Source organism: Diceros bicornis, chromosome 15, assembly GCF_020826845.1.
Source record: "Diceros bicornis minor isolate mBicDic1 chromosome 15, mDicBic1.mat.cur, whole genome shotgun sequence".
In the NCBI taxonomy this organism is placed as follows: domain Eukaryota; kingdom Metazoa; phylum Chordata; class Mammalia; order Perissodactyla; family Rhinocerotidae; genus Diceros; species Diceros bicornis.
In genome coordinates, this window is record NC_080754.1 from 23,938,452 (window position 1) to 23,952,820 (window position 14,369).

General features: G+C 36.4%; 1 protein-coding gene across 1 annotated transcript in view; it reads left to right on the forward strand.

The window, feature by feature from the left end:
* SLC49A4 (solute carrier family 49 member 4) overlaps nt 1-14,369 on the forward strand; it is a 69,638-nt gene that overhangs the window by 40,853 nt on the left and 14,416 nt on the right. The window contains exons 6-7 of the mRNA XM_058555923.1: nt 5,036-5,103; nt 8,730-8,857. Coding sequence (XP_058411906.1) covers nt 5,036-5,103; nt 8,730-8,857 — 196 coding nt within the window. The remainder of the gene's footprint in view (nt 1-5,035; nt 5,104-8,729; nt 8,858-14,369) is intronic.

The following is a 14,369-nucleotide window of genomic DNA, read 5'->3' on the forward strand; positions in this document are numbered from 1 at the left end:
CAATTCTGTTAATTATAGGTGTTCACATCTTCTATATCTTTACTCGTTTTCGTCTGCTTGTTACTGAGAGAGGTGCATTAAAATCCTGCACAATTATTATAAATTAGTTTGTTTCTCCCTTTTATTTCTGTCAATATTGCTTTAGATATTTTAAGACTATGTAATTCGGTTCACATAAATCTAGAATTGTAATATCTGACCAGTGAATTGAACCTTTCATCCATATGAAGTATTATTTATTTCTAGTGATGCTTTTTGCCAAAAAGCTTAGTTACACCAGCTTTCTCGTGGTTAGTGTTTGCATAGTATATCTTTTTACATTTTTTCGCTTTCAGACTTTCTTTAGGTACACCTCTTATAAACAGCATATCATTTTTTTCCTTCAATTCAGTCTGGTAATCTTTGTGTTTTAATAGGAATATTTAGTCCATTTACATTTAATGTAATTATTGATAAATTTGGGTCTAGATTAACCATCTTACTATTGGTTTTCATTTTGTTCAGTCCAGTCTATCCTTTTTCTCTTTTTTCTTACCTTCTGCTGGATTAAGTACTTTGTGTTATTCTGTTTTCCCTCTCTATTAGCTTGGCAGTTCTAGTCTCTTTTACTATTTAATGGTTATCTTTGAAAGTACAGAATGCACTCTTGACTTATCAACATCTATTATGAATTGGAACCTTATCTCTCCCAGGACAGTCCAAGGTCCTTAGAACCCTTTAACTACATTTAACACTCTACCATCTTTGTGCTATTATTGTCATTTATTTTACACTGCATAAGACATTATTGTTTATGTAGTCAATATGCATTTAGATTGACCCTCATATTTACATATTTTGTTGCTCTTCATTCCTCCCTTTATCTTCAGTCTCTCATCTGTGATCATTTTTCTTCTGTCTAAAGAGCACCTTTTAGTGCATGTGTGTGTTTGTTTTTTGTGCTGATCTGCTTGCAACAAATTCTCTTGTTTGGGGTTTGTTTGGGGTTTTTTTTTTTGGTCTGAAAATGTCTTCATTCCATCTTTATTTTTGAAGATTATTTTTGTCAAATGTAGAATTCTTGGTTGGCAGTTATTTTCTTTTGGGTCTTTAAAAATGTCATTCCATTTTCCTCTGGCTTCTGTTGTTTCAACTGAGAGGTCAACTCTCAAATTAAAAAACCTGCTGCATTTAAGGTTTTCTCTTTGTCTGTGGTTTCAGCAGTTTTACAATAAGTAGGTGGTAATTTTTTTTTTACTCTGCTTGAGGTTTGTAGGACTTCTTAAATCTATGGCTTGATATCTCTAATTAGTTTCTGAAAATTCTTAGCCAACATCTCTTCAAAGCTTATGCCCTGTTTTCTCTAATTTTACCTTTGAGGACTCTAACTATATATATTATACCCTCATACTGTATTCCATGTGTCTCTTACTCTGTCTTCTGACTTTTCCATCCTTTTGCCTTTTTCTGCTTCATGCCAGGTATTTTATCTAGCCTTTCTTCCAACTCACTATTTCAGTTTTCCATTCTGTCTAATATATCATTAAAGTCATCTGTGATTTATTAATTTCAACTATTATATTTTTAAGTTATAAAAGTATTTGATTCTTTTTCATAGTTTCCAAATTTTTGTAGAAATGCTTGATCTTGTCTTTTATTTTTTTGAACTATTAAAAATAGTGATTTAAAGTCTATATCTCATAATTTATTTATCTGGATCCCCTGTGGCTCTATTTATATTTGTGGTATTCATTCATGTTTTTTTATCTCCTTATGTATTTGATTATTTTTGACTGAGTGCTAGACAAAGTATGTGAAAAGTTACAGAAATAATTTAAGTTTCAAGATGATGTTATTTTCCTCCAGAGAGAACTTATGTTTTTTCTTGCAGGAGTCTAGGGATCACTTAATCTGGTTTCAGGAAGTGAGATCATTTAAAGCTGGCCTTCAGTCCCTCAGAATACTGTTCTATTTCCAGTTCACGGTACTCTTAGGGATAGCCCTTCAGAGTCCCCAGCTAAAGGCTGGGGTTTTTACAAGGCCACCCACCCCACAGTGGGTCCCAAACTAATATTTTTTCTTTCCTAGGTCGGTGAGGCTGTTGATAACTTCTCAGCCCCTTAGCCACTTTTTGTGAAATTGGCAGACACCCCTAAGGGAAAAATGTCCCCAGATACCAGGCTTATCTCTCTGGGTTTCCTTCCCATTCTACATCATGGTTCCATAAGTCTAAATTACCTTCTTGGCTCTCTGATGCCATCAGATAGATTTTTTCCCAGATTTTCTAGTTCTCAACCAGATTATTAATCCCAATTACCTAGTGTACCGTCACCATAAGAGGGAAACCTTTATTTAGTTTCCTAACCTCTTTTTCTAGATGGCAGATATTCCAGGCATGCTCACTTGCAAGAAGGAAAAGTGTAGCTCCCATTTAAATGATTCTGATTTTGCAGATTTTATGCTTCATGTTATAAACCCTGATAAGCCCTTCCAAGCCTCTCTGTCTCTACAAACTCTGAGAGATACAGAGACCTTGAATCACACTAGGTATTAAAGTGAAATTTAAATTAAATGAAAGCAAAAAAATTAAAGCAAAGAAAAAAATTTTAATTAATTATTGGGTATAATGTTATTAACTAAAGAAAGTGTCATGAACAAAGGAAGCAGGAAAGCACAAAATGGCCTGAAAAGACCAGGATCAGAATGGCCAGATGCGTAGTGTTGCTTAGGCTGGCACAGGACCCTACTCACCTAGGGGATGGATGGAAATGTTTGTGGGGGCCTAATAGCATTTGAATGGGCCTTAGACAATGGACACTAAACGTTCTGCAGTAAGAGGGGCAGTTCTGCAGAACAGAGAATTCTCTTGCTCCAATGCCAATGGTATGAAAAAAATGTAAAGATAATTTAAGCTTAGGCTGTTCTCTTTCTCCAGAGAGCATTTGTCTTTGCTTCTGGCTCCAAACACTGGTAGAGCAAAAAGACTTGTGTAAAGTTATGGTATTACTTAGAGTAGGCTAAACTGCTGTGAGAAGTGGAATCCCCAATTCTGAGGCTTAAGAAGAAATTTATTTCTCATTCACATAGCAATCTAGGACAGTTTGCATAATAATCTAGGACAGTTGTCCACAGTTTGGACAGCTCTTTTCCTCACACTGATTTACAGACCTAGGCCGCTTCCACTTTGCAGCTCTTCTGTCCCCTGGAACCTTGTCATTATATGCATGGGTGAGGCTGGGTGACCACATCCAGATTCCAGCTGGCAGAAATGGAAAGAAAGCATGTAGGAGGCATACAGCTCTCTCCCAGGTTCTAGCCTAGAGGTGGCACACCTCACTTCTGCCCACTTCCATTAATAAGAACTTAGTCACATGGTCACTTGTAACTGAGTAGGAGCTGGGACGTGTAATCCAGCTTAGTGGCGAGGTAGAAGAAGATGACATATTCTGGTGAATAGCTGGCAATCTCTGTCACAGGTGTAATGAAAAATATGACTAGAAAAATAATAAAAGAAGTTAGTTTGGGCAGCTCTCAAGTGCCAGGTCAAGTTTGAACTTGGCCCTATAGCCATAACAAGGAAAGCCAGTAACCAGTTCTGAGCAGGAAAGTGGAATGATTGTGATGATAATTCTGGCAATAGTGGACAGGACAGATCGTGGAGACCGTTTAAGAAGCTACTACAGGGGCTGGCCCGGTGGCGCAAGCGGTTAAGTGCGCGCGATCCGCTGTGGCGGCCCGGGGTTCGCTGGTTCGGATCCCGGGCGTGCACCGACGCACTGCTTGGTAAGCCATGCTGTGGCGGCGTCCCATATAAAGTGGAGGAAGATGGGCACGGATGTTAGCCCAGGGCCGTCTTCCTCAGCAAAAAAAAAGAGGAGGATTGGCGAATGTTAGCTCAGGGCTGATCTCCTCACAAAAAAAAAAAAAAAAAAAAGAAGCTACTACAGGAGCCCAGGAGTAAGAAATAAGGTGATAGGCAAGTGTGGTGGCCATGGGAAGGGGAAAGAGGAGACAAAATGCACCAGTATTGTTAGAGACACATGCAGTTTCAGTGGTAACCACAGCATTATTGAGCATTTTACATTTATTAACTTATTTAGTTCTCAAAAAAGCCTTTGTTATCCTCATTCTACTAATGAGGAAACCGAGACTTCGAGTGTGAGTTGGGACTGAAGCCAAGTCATAATGAGAGTTAAAGATACATGAGCGATGGGGAAATCTAGGCAGCATTGTAGATTGCTCTGAATAGGTTTGGCCATGCAGGTAGCAAAGAGATAAGACATTAGATAGATGGAGAGTCATCATCAGGTAACACTAACAGCTAACCTTTATTAACACTTTCTGTATGCCAACCACTGATCTAGGCCCTGTACACACGTTATCTCATTTAGTCCATTTGATAGATAAGACGACAGAATTTGCCCAGGACCACAAAGCTAGTAAATGGCAGCACTGCAGATGGTTTCTCAAGAGTGGAGCGAGCTATGCATTTGAAGCCTAGCCTAAGTTCTCTTTCTCTGTGTGGTCTCCCTCGGTGCTCAACCCCACATCTCTCTCTCTCTCTCTGCTGTGATCTCTTAATACGTTTTTAGTTGTTGCCAAATGTTTCAGCACTTAATTGATTCCTAATAGTTTCCTTTATGTTGGTTATGTTTAAACTTCTTGAGGTCAATGACCATCTTTTGTCCTTTTCCTGTTTTCTTAAGAGTTTCTGGTAAAATGCTTAAGCATGTAGTAAATACTTGAAAATATTTGTTTGTGACATTGATTATTTTGTTGATTTAAATATTCCAATAAGAAATTAATCAAGGGTGTATTTACTTAGATAAGTTTATATTAATTAGTCACACATGAATCATTTTATTCATTTTCTTAAATAGTATTTCCTAGATTTGTTGACATTTAGCTATTGATTATATATTGAATTATATAGACAGAATTATATATATACTATGCATTGAATTATATATTGATTATAGAGGAGTTTTTTTTTTCATGCCTTCTAAATGGCGACATGAGAGTATTGAATTACATGTGTCTGCCACTTTCTCAACAGGTGGATGCTGGCTGGATTGGATTTTGGTCCATAGTTGGAGGCTGTGTTGTTGGAATAGCTATGGCAAGGTGAGAATATTTTGTTAAACATGTGAGTGGACAGAACCAAAAAAAAAAAGTCCAAAGGGAAAATCGGCTCCTGTGGATAAACAGTAGAATTTAGGGAAAAGTAAAACAGACACAGGTCAGAGAAGGGCACCTGTTTGGGCTACAAGAAAATTCACATGCAGTAGACAGAGTTTGCCGCTACGAGAAACCTCAAGAGTAGTGCATCCCAAAATGTTTTTGGAGAGTGGAGATATACTTTCAGTGTAATTAAGCTTCCTCTCTCTGTATTATTAGAGAACAACATCTACAAATGGAACCCAAAGATACAATAATAAAGGCAAATTGACAGTTATCGAGAACTGAAAAGAATCATTTGTAAGAGTGTCTGTAGAACTTTCCATGAAAAGGCAGTATCCTGATTAGCAGATATTTATTTCTGGTCTTTTTTGGCAGGTATGTCCATATGATTATCCAACTTTGATGAACAATATCCATAAAGACTTCCAGTTTCATCACACTCTCTTTGATCTTAACCCATTATGACAACACATTTTTAGAATCAGTCAGAGGGAGGAAAATGTCTCGTTTTTTCTTTAAAAAGTAAAGAATGAAAATGTCACTCATCTAGGTGACTGCCTATAAAACTACTCATGGTGTTTCCATAGAGATAATACTCATTCACTCCCCAAGTCGTTTTACTCTGTTTAATCAAAAACAAAATTAGGCAATCAACTTTACCAGGAAGAGAAGAATCTAATTACATATGTGGGGAGATCAAATAAGATATGTAAATCACTTCAATATCTAAATACTTAAGCATAATTGAGACAGGATAATATTATATCTAGACCTTACACTGTGTATAGTGTTTCTGGGATAATGAAAGAATACATTGACAGTGTAATTTCTTAATCACTTTATCTGAGGTTTTTATTTTTTATTTATTTTATTTTATTTTTTATTTATTTTTCCCCCCAAAGCCCCAGTAGATAGTTGTATGTCATAGTTGCACATGCTTCTAGTTTCTGTATGTGGGACTCAGCCTCAGCATGGCCGGAGAAGTGGTGCGTCAGTGCACGACCGGAATCCGAACCCGGGCCACCAGCAGCAGAGCCCGCACACTTAACCGCTAAGCCACGGGGCTGGCCCCTATCTGAGGTTTTTACAAGTTAGGAAAGTATAAGAATAAAATCTAAAAACTAAAGAAGAAGAACATGAAGGTAGCTGTGTATAGGAAATCACTGCACTGATAACTGAAATACATTGACCTGTCACATTTGACAAGAATCATATCTAATTTTTCCAGTTAAATCTCCAAGCCAATTATAGTGAGTCATCCTTTACCAAATCCTATTCTGAGGACCAAATAGATCAAAAAGGGAGCCGTTATATATCAGAAATGACATCTCACATGCTTCTTTCTCTTTATTTTCTTTCTATAAACCCTAATTTTAACTATATAGAAATAGAAGTAGAGGGAAAAATTACAATGAGGACATTTCTGTTTTTAATTTGTTGAAATGGAAATTCTAAAAATTGCTGTTTACCTTGAGATCTGAAATCAATTGTAGATATCTAGTAGGCCTAAAATCAATTTTTAAATTATATGCGTAGCACCATTTTGGGGTTCCCTAGAATGGAATCTCCTTATAGACGTGAGGACTTTGGGTGATTTTTTGTAATTATGTTACTAAAGGCCACTACTAAATGGCCTACTTGGGTCCTAACGATATACTTTGATGGTGTTAGCCCATATGAAAGGACTAGGTCTCCAAAAACAGCAGACCATAGTGGTCAGTCTATTCCTGTGTATCTGACCAGTGACACCTCCTCACTGTTCAGCTTCACTCAACTCTGATTGTCCCAGAAAAATGTTTTATTCTCTCTTACCTGGCCATCTGCTTGTCTGACAAGTAAGTTCATGCAGCATACCAAAATATAAATCAGAAAAGTGTTTGGTGGGCATGGAATTAAAACAAAGTTTTTGGATTCTCTTGGAGGGCATTTCTATCAAGCGGAACCTTTTTCAGAGTACTTAAGAATTTTCTGCTTGTGAACTTTCACAGTTGAGAACAAACCTGTCACTGGGCAAAGGTGCTTCCATTTTTCCCACCAAAAGATGGCACCAGCTCTCATAGAAAGTCATTTTAGTCTAGATAATGCTTACAAACATGATTAACCATATCGTGTCAAGTAAGTGCAAACAAAAGATAGTATTGACAGTGTTAAGAAGGACAGTCACATAATTACATTAGAAATTAAAATCAATAAAAAAAACTTAAAAGTAGAGAAGACATGGTAAATGTGATATTTGGGATGGCGTCAGTTTTTCTACAATAGGAACAATTCTGAAGGACAGAGTAAGTTGTGTGTAGGCACAACCAGAGGATTGTGCTTATACAGTCAACAGGTAATCAGCAGGTGAGGAAAAGCAATTGGCAAATGGAAAAGTTTTGGGTCATAACTAAATGATAAGCATCTCTACCAGATGCCTTTGAGTTTCATGTTAATTCAGAAAAAAGCAGAGATTTTAAGAACTTAAAATGCTATGAAACGTTAGTCACAAGCTTTGTAGAGTAGTATTCACTATTCCAGATGCTGTGTTCTTGCTCTCTCGAAGCTTACAGTCTGATAGGAAAGACAAAAAATAAATGCAAAAACAAGAAAAATTCCAACAGAGATAGATGCTATGAAGAAAATAAAGAGTGTAAAGATGGGACGGGAAGGCTTCTTCAGTGAGCATGGAGGGCCTTGTTGAACTGAGACCTGAGTCACCTGAGGAATTAGCAGGAGTAAGTCATGTGAAGATCTGAGGGTACCAGCATTCCAGCCAGACAGGACAAGGACAAAAGCTCCATATTGCTTTGGGAAATAAACTTAGCATGTATGAGAAACAGAAACCAGGCTGTCCAACTGGAGAACAGTAAGACAAAGGGAGAGTGGAGGCAGAGACCAGATCATATCGCACCTCAAAGGCTCTGGTGTAAGCATTTGTATTTGTTTTCCAAGGAGTTTGAATTTTGGGTTATGTCAACAAGTCAGCCTATTTTCTAAAAGTAGAATAATATGTGCTTGTTAAAAGATGTTTGGCAATTATAGAAAAATACAAAGAAAATAAAAATGGTATTTAAAAATCAGAATCAATCCTGTAAGTTATAGATCCTGAGCAGAGATGACATTTTGTGTGTTTTGTAAGAGAAAAAAAAAATTTATCGCAGGGGCTGGCCTGGTGGCACAGCAGTTAAGTTCGCACGCTCCGCTTCAGCAGCCCAAGGTTCACCTGTTCAGATCCTGGGCATGGACCGACGCACCGCTTATCAAGCCATTCTGTGGTGGCATCCCATATAAAGTGGAGGAAGCTGGGCACGGAGGTTAGCCCAGGGCCAATCTTCCTCAGCAAAAAAAGAGGAAGATTGGCAGCGGATGTTGGCTCAAGGCTAACCTAACTCACAAAAAAAAAAAAAAATTATCACAAAGTAACATTTATCACACACACAAAATGTATCAATTAGAAAAAAATTTAACTTGTTTTTAAAAGAATGCATGGAAATTTCTTCAAGAAACTGTTGTTCAATGAAAGTGTGTCTTTGATTTAAATAGTATTCTTAAAATCCAAGTAGAATTAACAGAATGTTGTTTCTTCTCAGGTTTGCAGATTTTATCAGGGGTATGCTGAAACTAATTCTTCTCCTCCTGTTTTCTGGGGCTACAATATCATCTACATGGTTCACCCTGACCTGTTTGAACAGCATCACACACCTGCCTTTAACCACAGGTAAACACAGACTATTTTGAACTTTGAATGGGTACTTTCAGTTCACAGAAGGATACATACTCTGACAGTAGGACTTTTCTTGCTTTCCATAAGTAATTGTTAAATATACAAAAAGGTCTCCATTGTCCAGCCGTCAAACCGTCATCCCATCTAAAAAGAGCTCAAGATATAACTAAAAATATTTTCATTGATATTTTACATATGGAAAAGATATGTAAACTGTTTCTTGAGCTTATGTAGCATAGAAAAGCTTATATCCTTTTAAAATTCGTATCGGGGCATAATACAGTGATTTTTATCTTCTTTATAGCCATTACATCATTGTTAAACAGTAAGGAAGAAGAACTAAGGTAAAAAGCTTATGTTTGAAGTACGCTCCAGTAAAATTCTTTGACCCGGCATCTATAGGTTCGTTTTATAGTTAGTCTTATTACATCATCAATACAAAATAAAACTTACTGGAAATACCTATTAAAAGTATATTATATGGTTTGTAATTAGTATTTTGGTGGTGAACATGATGTAATCTATGCAGAAATAGAAGTATAATGATGTACACCTGAAATTTTTACAATGTTATAAACCAATGTTACTGCAATAAACAAAAAATTAAATAAATAAATAAAATAAATGAGGAAAAAAAAAGTATATTATAGGCAGCTTACTTAGCTTATCCAATTGACCTGAAACATTTATAGTAGCTGTTATTTTTTACTGTTATTATTAGTATCATTTAGGGGTCTATATTAGTTTTCTATGGCTGCTGTAACAAGTTACTGCAAACTTAGTGGCTCAAAACTTAGTAGCAACACAAATTTACTGTCTTACATTTCGCTGAGTTAGAAGTCCAACTTGTATCTCACTGGGCTAAAATCAAAGTGTGGGCAGACTCTAGGGAAGAATCTGTTTCCTTGTCTTTTCTATCTTCTGGAGGCCACCTACCTTCCTTGGCTCATGGCTCCCTTCCTCCATCTTTAAAGCCAGCAATAGCAGGTCAAGTCCTTCTCACATGACATCATCTGTGCCTTTCTTCCAAGACCACATGTTCCTCTGAACTCTCGTCTTCTGCCTCCCTCTTCCACTTCTAAGGATCCTCGTGATTACATTGGGCCCACTAGATAATCCAGGATAATCTCCCAGTTTTCAAGTCAGCTGATTAGCAACCTTAATTCCATCTGCAGCCTTAATCCTTTTTGGCATGTAAGGTAACATATTCACAGGTTCCAGGGATTAAAACATGAATATCTTTTGAGGGGGAGACATTATTCTGCCTACCACAGAATCTTTTTAAAATCACTGTGACAGATTATTTTATAAACCAAAAGGGCTCTGTTATTGCTTCTTTCTTTCCTTTAACAAAAGATTGTTTAAGATGCATGTTTTTTATTCCTTTTGCAAGGAATATATAGCCACCTTTGGGATTATGTGTTTAATTATAGGATTATTTGTTATAAAGGTAGATTATAGAATTATTTGCTGTAACAAGCACTTGTATGGTGGGAATAAACAAGATCCTGAAAGTGGCTCTGTACAGCCCATTTCCCAGTGGTATGTATGTTTTCTGGGGCTGCATGAGAGGAAGGTTCCTTTAGTCTATATGTAATTTGTCTACATATAATTACATATCCCAGTTTGGATTTATGTGCTCTGTAATGAAATGGCCAGAAGTTTACGCATCAAAGGCATCAAGTCTTTCAAAGACAGCCATTTATTTGGGAGTTTCACCCACTTTTACAGTGATAATAAGGCAATGGGATAAGGTTGCCCGGTATCCATGATTACCAAACTGCACCAGCCAGCCGCCCTGGAGTGCCACAGCAAACTCACGAGGGCAATACAGGTTATTTTACATTTCCAGAGGAAACCCAGGGATATTCTACATCTGTCAGACACTGTGTGAACCTCTAGTTCAAGAAAGTTCCCAGTTTTGTTGTTAAATCCTGCTACATTCTTTTTGATGACGTCATATCTTTGTAAAGTTGGGTTTTCTACAGTTGCTGTCATAAAACACAAATACCACACAAAAATCAGTGTGCAACAGGAAATGAGAGTGGTGGTGTCATTCTGATTCCAAGATTTGAGAAGTTGTGCAATGCCCATCAGATGCACACATCCCATTAGTAAGTAATTCTGGTTATTTAAGAATGAAAGAAAAATATATTTCTTTCAATCTAGGAGTATTTTTTTTTAAATAACCACTAAATTGTTAGGACATGTATATTTATTAAATTGTTTGGACCTAATTATGTAATAGAATTGTTAGCTAGTTCTTTTGGCCTTGGGGCACCATGAAAAAATTAGTGAGACACTAAGGGTGCTGAGAAGGAAGGTATAGAAATTTGTGCTCTATTCCATCCTGCTGGGAATCCCTCTCTTTAATGTTTATTGCTTTGCCTGTAAAGCCCAGTTATCCAGAGTAATAATTTTTGGATACTGTGCACTTTTTATATACTAACATTCCTACATTAGGATTTTGAGCAACTTTGGCAAGTATTCTGGGCCAGAATTTTTTCTTATTTTATCCTGGTATAATTTCATAATTTAGCAGTTGTACAACATTTGGTTGGAACAGTTTTAGTTTACGGCTCTTCTTACTCATGGCATTACACTCAGATTTTTTTGTGATACTGCATGTCAAGTATGCCTCTGTTAGATTTTACAAGAACATAGTTGTGAGTACATAATGAACAGATTTTTTTCCCTTGAATTAGAGTAGAATATTCATTATAAGATAGTACATTCATTAAATTTTATATACTTTCTATTTAACATGATAAAATTAACAGTTTTATCTCTGGTTGGAGGCATTAGGAATGAATTTAATTTTTTAACTTCTTTTTTGTCTGGATTTATAATAATGAGCATCTTCTACTTTTATAATTAGAAAAAAAGAGTATATATTTGAAAATTATGCATCTTTTTAATTAAAAGAAAATTGATGTAATTGACCCTGGTCAAGACTATGTTTTCCCAATCTGTCCTTGAAAATAATTATGTCGGACAGAAAGGAAAGCAGAATTCTAAATTAAATCCAGGCCAGACTTGAAAGGTTGTGTTTGATATGGACATCTTAACATCCACTGAATTTATAAATTCTACTGTTGTTTTCAGTTGCAAGTCAGTTTTTGAATGTCACTTAGAAACTCCTGAAAGATGCATTTTTAACTTACAAATACACTAGGTTAAGGACTAGATTTGTTCACATGCCTTCTCTGAATTATCATGGTATTTTTTTTCTTTCCTGATACTTACCACTTAATAGTTACTTGAGTATATCGTGTCTCCCCTACCAGTCTGAAAATCTGGAGCATGAATTTGTGCCTTGTAAATTCTGACCCCAACTCCCACCCCAGTCCCTAGCATAAGCCCTGAGTAATGAATGAATGAGTGAATGAATGAATGAAGTGTATATTATCTCCATTTTGAATATCAGTAGATATGACTTATTGCCAGTAATAGTCAGCAACCACGGCCACTCTTTGTTATTCAGCACTAGCTGTACGAGGCAAAAGGGCACATTTTAATGGAACAATGGGGAATTTGAATAAATCTGTCACAGACACTCTTACTGCCTTTGTAAAAGTCTGACCTAATTCCTTTTAAGTAAAAGAGGTTTCAGGAAAAGAAACTCACTACAAAATCTAATTATAGACAAATCTAGACCTTTAGGCTGGTATGCAAAGTCAGTAGTGGCAAATTTATGGCAAATGTTTCTTTTTTACCAGAGTCATTCTTCTTGTAATTAGGAAAATATCTAGTCTTTTTCCCGTTTCTAGCAAACTTAGTATTTCAATTATTACTTTTTTATATCAGAAGAATCTACATGAAAAATGTTTGAAAATATATGCATTAAATATGACTGTTGACGTAAATTAAAAGCTAGTTAATTTTGTTCAACCCATGTGTTGTAAGTGCCACTACGGCTAAAACCTTCTATTGCAATCTTTGTCCACTGCTCTTGATGTTATTGTTGCTATCTCTGCAGAAGAAAAACTGGATCGTTCCATCCTGTGTAAAGGCACACTGTTTCAATATAGGTACTTGCTTACATACATCTTCTTGGAGGCTATCAGCAGTATGCTTTTATTTCCTTAGGGAAACTCAGTATTTAAAATCGTATTATATCTTCATTAATTGAAGTATCCACTACAATAGGGCAAATAAATAAACTCATGACCAGATAATGTGAGTTTTCAAACTCTTGAAGCTTATGCTGCAAACAAAATTATGAAAATACATTATTCCCCTTATCTGAGAACTGGATGTCTAGCCTCAATTCACACAGTCATTTTTCACCAAACAGATGAATACTTTGAAAATGGCATTTTGAAAAATGTTAGCACTTTGGTGTTGAGTTTGCTGAAACAATATAATTTGACTGTTTAACAGAAGTTGCCTTGGGAGAGGTTCTTCATCTAATTCACGTCACTAGAATGCCGAGATGGCGATGTCAGAAACAGAGAGTGGGTGGGAGTGAGAGGGTGATTAGCTAGACACAAGCCTCTTGAGAGTGATAGCTGACTGCACGCTGACTTCAAGTGACATTTGAAGAAAGAAAACGTATTTGGCTGTATTGAAAGGCACGTGACATGTATAGGCTAGAAAATAATCCTCTTAAGATATTTTCATGTATTTTGCCTTTATTAAGGTAATTATGTCTCATTTTAATAGCATGCAAAGAAATAAAAACATGCACTTGCCCAAAAATGGGGGAGAAATCAGAAAATTCAGAGAAGGTTGATACACATGATTAAAGAAATGCACATTATTAAGGAAATTAGGGATTTTAGGCTTTAAAGAAAGAAGGCTAAGGGGTGACGTAATTATTCTTTTCAATTTTATGAACTAAAAGTGACTGTTATTCATGTTCATGACTGTCTTATCAAGAAGGGAAAAATAGAACATGGATTAAAAGAAGAGAATGGATTTGTGAAAAACCTTAAATGTGAGAGTCATGAAATGCTCAAAGGGCCTGTTGAGGCAGATCATCGTAATGTTTATTCATGGAGAGTCTTAAGAAGAGAAATCAGTCTTCAAGCAGAATCTGCTTCTTGAAGGTAGAGGGCTTGACCAGGATCAGTCAGTGTTCCATGATTTAATAGTACATTGCCTTCTGCAGAACTGTAAGTAATTCTTTGGGAGCTTAAAGTTACTGATAAACCGATACCTATGATAACTGATTTCACAGCCAGTCTCTACTCTGGGCCCATTGTTTCAAAGGATTATTAGTTGTGCTTCATTTCTGTGAGATAATTACTTTGCCTTCCAGCCGTAGGGGACTCTAAACATAACTATCAACCTTTATAGGACTAAACTATGCCAACAAAGAGGCTAAACAAAGGATACCCGCAAATTAATAACACGCAGAAAGAAATCATTGCCATTAATGAATATTGCAGCAAAATATGCCCCATCCTCTTTTGGAACCACAGTTTCATATACTGCATGTTTTAATTAGTGGTAGATCATGAAGGCCACAGCAATCAGTTTTAGGAAGAAGATGTGAGGCTGA